General features: G+C 33.8%; 1 protein-coding gene across 2 annotated transcripts; it reads left to right on the top strand.

The window, feature by feature from the left end:
* Window positions 1-2,514: 2,514 nt before the first annotated feature.
* On the top strand, window positions 2,515-6,304 carry LOC145132793 (transmembrane 9 superfamily member 2-like). 2 transcript variants are annotated; one of them, XM_079067699.1, is made up of 9 exons: window positions 2,515-2,696; window positions 3,120-3,278; window positions 3,354-3,394; window positions 3,466-4,054; window positions 4,176-4,325; window positions 4,701-4,857; window positions 4,970-5,454; window positions 5,558-5,788; window positions 5,919-6,304. In XM_079067699.1, the coding sequence occupies exons 2-8, from the start codon at window positions 3,130-3,132 to the stop codon at window positions 5,775-5,777; spliced, it is 1,791 nt and encodes a 596-aa protein (XP_078923825.1). In that variant the 5' UTR covers window positions 2,515-2,696; window positions 3,120-3,129; the 3' UTR covers window positions 5,778-5,788; window positions 5,919-6,304. The 2 variants fall into 2 exon arrangements, with proteins under 2 accessions (XP_078923825.1, XP_078923826.1); XM_079067700.1 differs by having other exon boundaries at window positions 2,520-2,657.
* Window positions 6,305-7,392: the final 1,088 nt, after the last annotated feature.

The raw sequence follows: 7,392 nt of genomic DNA, 5'->3' as shown, positions 1-7,392 counted from the left end.
TGCTTCCCTAACTATCAGATCTACCCCTCAAATTTTCAAATGTCACGTAAAGGTGCAACCTTTACGTGCATGCAACCCACAACAAGTCATAAATGGAGAAATAACTCTAAAAATGGCAACCTAGTCTCCAATCCTCCATGAACAAGCATAAAGCAGAATGGGAAAGGTTCTCTGGACCTCTATGGGTCCAGATCTGAGGTGTAACCCAGCAAGGGACCATAAACTCAACCTTTCAAGCCTTAAAAGGTTTATAGAAAACCCTAAATCATAGATTTTAACCCAAAACAGAAGGGAAGTTCGATTTGATACCTCAATAGTGTAGATCTGAACTTGAAAACCTTGGATCCACAGCTCCCTTGACCTCCTCTTGTTGGAAACTACTTCTCCTTTGCCAAAACACACAAGAAATGGTGATTTAGCCTTCCTTTTGCACCACAAACGTTCTCTCTCTCTCTAGGGTTTCTCAAGGGTGAAGTAGTCGCAATGGAGGCTATAAAGGCCTTTAAATAGGGCACAGGCCTCGAGAATTAGGGTTTCACTTAACAGCGCGGACTCGCCGAGTCCACGCATCGACTCGTCGAGTCCTTCATTAAATCAGACCAGAAATGCGCGATCCCACTCGGCGAGTCTGAGCGCCTACTCGCCGAGTCCCTCTATAAAATTCAATATAAATACTTAAAATAAGATACCTGAGAATCCGGATGTTACATATGTGGTAATGATCTATTAGATTGCTAGATCTGTATGATTACCTATATTGTTGGTTACATGTTTATCTGTTGCATATGTCAACATAGTGCGGTTAAGTTGAGGCAATATTGCTTTGTGCGGAAGCCAACAAACTCGGGAGCAATCCAAACATAAGTTGAGGGCCAGGAGCGCAATCCATACTTATGTTGTAGGCTCGAGAGTAATCCAGACATGAGTTATGGGTCGGGAGGGCAATCCAGACTTGTGTTATGGGCTCAGGGGTAATCTAGTCCGATGATTGTGGACCTAGTATGCATGTATTTATACGTTTTGTGTGTGTGGTGTTTTGGGGGAACTCACTAAGCTTTGACTTACAGTTTGATTTCATGGTTTCAAGTACATCAGAGGATCGGGGCAAGGCAAAGGCGTGATTATGCACATCTTCCTTCGATATTCTGTTAATTGATTATTTTGGAATACTCTGATTTTGACTACGTTCTTGAAAACAATGTTTTGGTATGATTTATGGATTAATTAAGAGTATTAAAAATGAATTTTTTTACTATGATATTTGGGATGTTACAATATGCAGCCATGTCAGCAAATACTGAGACAACCGGTAATAAGGATTAAGTTTGAACACGAAAACAAGTTTAATGGGTAAATATGAACAAAAAAAACATGAAACGAAATGTGTACAAATCCAATAATATGTTACATTTTGAAGTCATTATCCTTTTTTTATATATATATAAACTGAATATTATCGGTATAACAGTTCGAATAAATTTGAAATATCAAAATAGTACATATACAAAAGTTGATTATCATTTAAAAAATATCATAAAAAAATAAATTAAACATTAGAGTAAATTACACGAATAGTCCCTGTGGTTTGGGGTAATTTGTGCGTTTGGTCCCTAATTGTTTTTTTAACTCGGAAGTTCCTATTATACGTTTTTATTGCACACTTGGTCCCTGGTTGAAGTAAAAATACTCTTATGCCGTTATTAAATTCTTTTATAATTAATTTTATGATTTATGTATATTTCTTTTTTAATTAAATTTATGATATATATTAATAAATTAAACAAATTGTCAACATCTTTTAATTTTCAACATTTTGATTTTGATTTTGTTCGGTTTAGATTACAAGGTAACAAGTTTAATTTCCATTTGGGTTTGTTTGGGTTTTTATTTAGTTTGATATTCATTTAACTTCATCCTGTGAAAATTGTAGAAGCAAGCACCATTATCGGAAGTTGTCGGAGATGATGGTGGCCATGATGGTCGTCGGAGATGATGGTGGCCATGATGGTCGCCGGAGACGATGATGATGAAGATGGGGATGACGGGATGGGATCGATGGTAGCACAATTTTAACTGTGTGCATATGAAAAGTATCTGGGGTTAAAGACTTGAGGGGTATGGTGGTTGGCCCTATTTCTATTATATAGTTATAATAACAAAAATAAATTAGAAAAATATATAAAACAAACTAATAAGGGCACAATAATTTTTTTAATAAAAACAGGGACCAAGCGTGCAATAAAAACATATAGTAGAGACCTTTTGATTTAATAGAAAACAACCAGGGATCAAACACGCAAATTACCCCAAACCACAGGGACCATTCGTGTAATTTACTCTAAAAACAGGACCAAGCGTGCAATAAAAACATATAGTAGGGACCTTTTGATTTAATAGAAAATAACCAGGGATCAAACACGCAAATTACCCCAAACCAGAGGGACCATTCATGTAATTTACTCTAAACATTATTAACTTCCTCAAAATAATTTGAACAAGTAGAGAACCAGCATATGAGACTAGTGCATTATTTAACTATCAGCTGAACAAAGTTGAAGAGTCAAAGTCAAAGTCGTCTCTCCATCCCCAACACTACTTCGGGTTCCAACCAGTTCAGACCTTTTCCATCGTTGCATCGTGCTCCTTCACTGTAAAAGGTCCTCTGTTTCTCTATCACTGATCATCCCACGTTCTTGGTAATTTCAATTGAACTGGTTTTTTGGATAATTATTAATTACTTATGTTCGATTGTTCATATCTTGATACTACGATTCACTTTGGAGCTTGGTTTTTGATTATTCTTGTCGCAATAATTACCTTCATTTATTGAATACTCCATTGAATTGACAAAAACAGGGTTTCCACTATGAGCTTTTTCTTTTATATGCCCTTGAATTACCTTGCCTTTGAAAAGAATTAGCAATGCCTTAATGAATTTTCTTCTGAAAGTATAGATTAATAGACAAACGCCTAAATGTGTAAGACATAGCAGAATGAAAAATTTGTTTATCCAATCTTCCACTTTTCCAAAATCCACAAGATTCTTGCAAGATGCTCTGTAATGATATCTCTTATTTTTGGTATCACATTTGCTCATGTTTTCTCACTTTCATTTATAGATCAACAGGAATGGTACAATTTCGAAAATACCCTTTTCTTATACTTCTACTGATCTACCTTGGAATCCAAGTAGAATCAGATGCCTCTGATCATAGCTACAGTGAAGGTGATACAGTCCCCTTCTATGCCAACATAATTGGCCCATTCCATAATTCTAGGTTAGACACATTTCCTCCAAAGTTTTGTGTGTGTGTGTGTGCGTGTCTTCTTATTCTTGTTTACTTTGTTTTCAGAGAAACATATGCTTATTATGAACTTCCATTTTGTTCTCAAGGTACTTCTTTCATGAATGTGTTGGGTCTTTCTTTTGTTCTCTTTCAGTCATTTTAACTTCTCTAATAACAGATGTTGTCAAAGAGAAGAAGCTTAATTTAGGAGAGATGTTGAATGGAGATCGTCTTGTTTCAACTCCATATAAGCTTGAATTCCTTGTGGATAAAGATTTAGAAGTATTATGCAATAAGACACTGAGTAAAACAGATGTTTCTAAGTTCAAAAGGGCTATAGAGAAGGACTACTATATGCAATTATACTATGATGACTTACCAATGTGGGCTTTTATTGGAATGTTAAGAAATGAGGAAAATTTTAGTGGAAGGATCAAAACAGAGTATTCCATTTACAGACATTTTGATTTCCAAGTTTTTTATAATAAGGATCATGTTATTGAGGTCAATCTCCGAATGCCTAGAGATTCATTTACAGACATTACTGAAGACAAGGAAGTTGATGTGGGGTTCACATACTCAGTTCAGTGGAAAATGACACAACAATCATTTGATAGGAGAATGGAGAAATACATTGGTTCTTCCATTTTACCTCACCACATGTCAATACATCATCACTCAATTACATACTCAAGTCTCATACTCCTCATTCTGATCATTTCCCTACTCACATTTTACTTACTAGTCCTTCGTAAAGACATTTCCAAGTATTGATTCTACTCACAAAAAATAAGTTTGCATATTCAGCTTATTGTGTTTGTTATGTTTGTCAAATAGAATAACTCTTTTGTTGCCTTTCTTGTTTTCCCAATGCATGAAAAATGAAAGGAACTTAGCTGATGTGGAAGAGGATATATTGAGTTATAATAATCAAGAAGAGATAGGGTGGAAGAATGTTCATGGTGATGTATTTAGATTCCCACAACACAAGTCTTTATTTGCTGCGGCTCTTGGTGCTGGAAGCCAGTTGCTTATAGTGTGAGTATCTTCAAAGAATGTGAAACTTCATTAAGCTTCACAAATATGAAGCTTGCCTACTTGTGCTCTTATTATTTTAAATATAAACACAAAAATTACTAAAATGGTACATCCCATTTAAAATATATGAATTTCGCAATGGGTCCAATTGCAAATTGTGAAATTGCCTTTTGAGTAGTCCCACCACATAAAAAAAAACCTTTAAACATTGTTTTTGAGAATATAAATAGTAATATATTTGTCCAATACAATCTTTTATTGCGAAATGCAAATTCATATATTGAAAAATACTTTCATATGTTGCGAAATATATGATTTTGTTTTCGAAAAAATTTAATTACTACTTTTGTAACCTTTCTTTTGTCACAATTGCAGTATCGTAGCAATTCTTGCTCTAGGCCTCCTAGGTGTTTTTCAGCCCTATATGCGAGGAGTACTCTGGAAAACACTTATCATTGTATATGCTGTTACATCTTTGGTCTCAGGATATACTTCTCTTTCCTTCTATTGTCAACTCGAAGGAACAAACTGGGTATGTGAAAATATCAAAACTTAGTTTGACACATGATTTTGAGGAATTTTTATTCACATAAAAAGGTTAATACTGATTGGCTCTCTCTCTTTTTTTTTTTTCTCCTTGACAGATGAAGAACCTAATACTCGCAGGAGTATTATATTTTGGGCCACTCTTTGTTACTTTTACTTTCCTAGACATTGTTGCAACATTTTATGGATCAACTACTGCATTACCATTGAGAGCAATAGTCATGTTATCTCTCTTGTGGATATTCATAGCATCACCATTGCTTTTTTTAGGAGGCATTATTGGGAAAACCAGAATGTCTGAATTCCAAGCTCCCTGCAAAACCGCTAAAATTCCTAGAGAGGTTCCTAAGCTACATTGGTTCAGGGGTGTTCTTCCTCAGATGGCTTTGGCAGGAATTTTGCCTTTCAGTGTTATCTATATTCAGTTGTATTACATATTTGCAAGTGTTTGGGGACATCGCATTTATACACTTTATAGTATTGTGTCCATAGTCTTCTTTCTTCTTCTGATCATGACTGCTTTAGTTTCTGTGGCACTGACATACTTCCAGCTTGCTGTTGAAGATCATCAATGGTGGTGGAGGTATATATGTTAAGTAGTTGGTGTGATTACTGATTATGGACTTGAATTGATATATGCATGGGCTAATAAGTTATAACTAATAAGAGTTCTTTATTTGACACAGGTCGTTTTTGTGTGGTGGATCTACTGGATTGTATATATATGTTTATTGCATCTATTATTATTTCGAGAGATCAGACATGAATGGTTTCATGCAAATCTCCTTTTTCTTTGGCTATATGGCTTGTGTCTGTTTCGGCATATTTTTGATACTTGGAAGTGTGGGTTTCAATGCCTCGTTGCTCTTTGTTCGTTACCTGTATGCAGCTATAAAATGTGACTAACAAGCTAACAGGTATATTTTAATATAGAATTTCTTGTGATATTTTTCTGTTGGTTAAATTTAGGATAAATGCATGATCTGTGTAACCTGCCCAGTGTTCATTTCTCCTTTTCGAATTGATCTTTCCTATCACAATTTGCAGTATTTGATGTGCTACTCAATTGCTTCATTTTTCTCATCATCCTGTTATGTAATGAAGTACTTCGACAAACACAAGAACAATGATAAAGAGGTTGACGAATAACAAAGAGCTCAAGGATTTAACGTGGTTGACCTGATTAGAGTAATTAAGCTACATCCACGGGATAAACTACAGAGATATTTTGTTTGATATTCAATACTACTATACAATTTTTATGTATTTAGTGCATTTACAATGTGGTGCTCTTGTCTTAGAGTTACAATTAGTATTAAGAGATTCATTTATAGTAGTTGTTGACCTAAACTTTATAGGCTGGTCTCATGGGCTCAAGATGGTAACATTCCAATTTTTTTTATATATAAAATAAATCATATTTTCTTAATAAATTGAAATTAGAAAGACTTTTTATTATAATCCAAACTCAAGTGAAAGGAATGTTGGAAATAGTGTTTAAGGTTATTAACTATTTTAATAATATTTTTAATAATTGCAGGGTTCTTTTAGGTTGGCCTCAAGACTCAAATAGCAATAAAGAAATGAAGAAAAATAACTTATTAATTTATTAAGGAATTAATACATTAATTGGAATTAATTAAACTATTTAATTGATTAAAGAACTTGAATATTAATTAATTCCTAAAGAGTAATTGGAATATTCTAAAAGCTATCAGAGCAGAGAGGTGGACGGTTTTGACTAGCTCTCTAACATGGATAATGCAGGTTTGAATCAGATAAGGATTAACCTTTAGAGTTTAAATCATTTTAGGATTCTATCTGCAGCTTATAAATAGACTGATAAGGGTAACCTCATGAGTGGTTGATTTCTCTCTTAAAACCGTCCAACCTTTATCTCTGTCTCTCTCCATATATGAAACTTCTAACCTTTCTCCTAGGGTTTATTCATTTTGCTTTTGGTGTTTGGGGGTCAGAGAGGTTTTAATTAGGATCTTTCATCCATTGCAATCACTGATACGTACGAGATCCCAATCGAGCAATCAAGATGTTAGTATGTTTCTTTCTAGTCGATTCTAGTAAACCCTAGATCTATGGTGCATGTACATTTAAGTATATCTTTTGATTGTTTTCGCTGCCTTAAGTAGTGTATTGATGCTAATAAAACCCAACAATGATATGATAGCCTAATAGGTTTTACTTAATTCGCAAACGAGACATGTCCCTCGCTGGACCCGACGCGCCTAGCCGACTTTTAGATTTCGGATTTTGTTCAAATTTCGGAAATTTAGGGACAAGACTTTTGTTTAAAATATTATTTTAGTTGTTTAAATATGAATATTCGAATTTTAGATTAATTTGAAATATTATTTAATAAGAATTCAAATTTGAATATTTAATTGATTAAAATTTGAATATTATTTAAACTTGAATTAAAATTTTAATATACTTGAACTTTATTGAATAAGAGAATTAAATTAAAAAGAAAAGAATATAAATTTAAAAGGTTTAAATTTAGTAT

Source organism: Lactuca virosa, chromosome 8, assembly GCF_052849685.1.
Source record: "Lactuca virosa cultivar CGN04683 chromosome 8, Lactuca_virosa_CGN04683_v6, whole genome shotgun sequence".
NCBI lineage: Eukaryota > Viridiplantae > Streptophyta > Magnoliopsida > Asterales > Asteraceae > Lactuca > Lactuca virosa.
Note: the sequence above shows the minus strand (reverse complement) of the source record. Positions and strands in the feature narration are given on the sequence as shown.

Coding starts and splice junctions, on each gene's coding strand:
- LOC145132793 (XM_079067699.1), top strand. CDS start 3,130: ATGGTACAATTTCGAAAATACCCTTTTCTTATACTTCTACTGATCTAC. Junction 3,395..3,465: donor ACTTCCATTTTGTTCTCAAG/GTACTTCTTTCA, acceptor CTCTAATAACAG/ATGTTGTCAAAGAGAAGAAG. Junction 5,455..5,557: donor GATCATCAATGGTGGTGGAG/GTATATATGTTA, acceptor TATTTGACACAG/GTCGTTTTTGTGTGGTGGAT.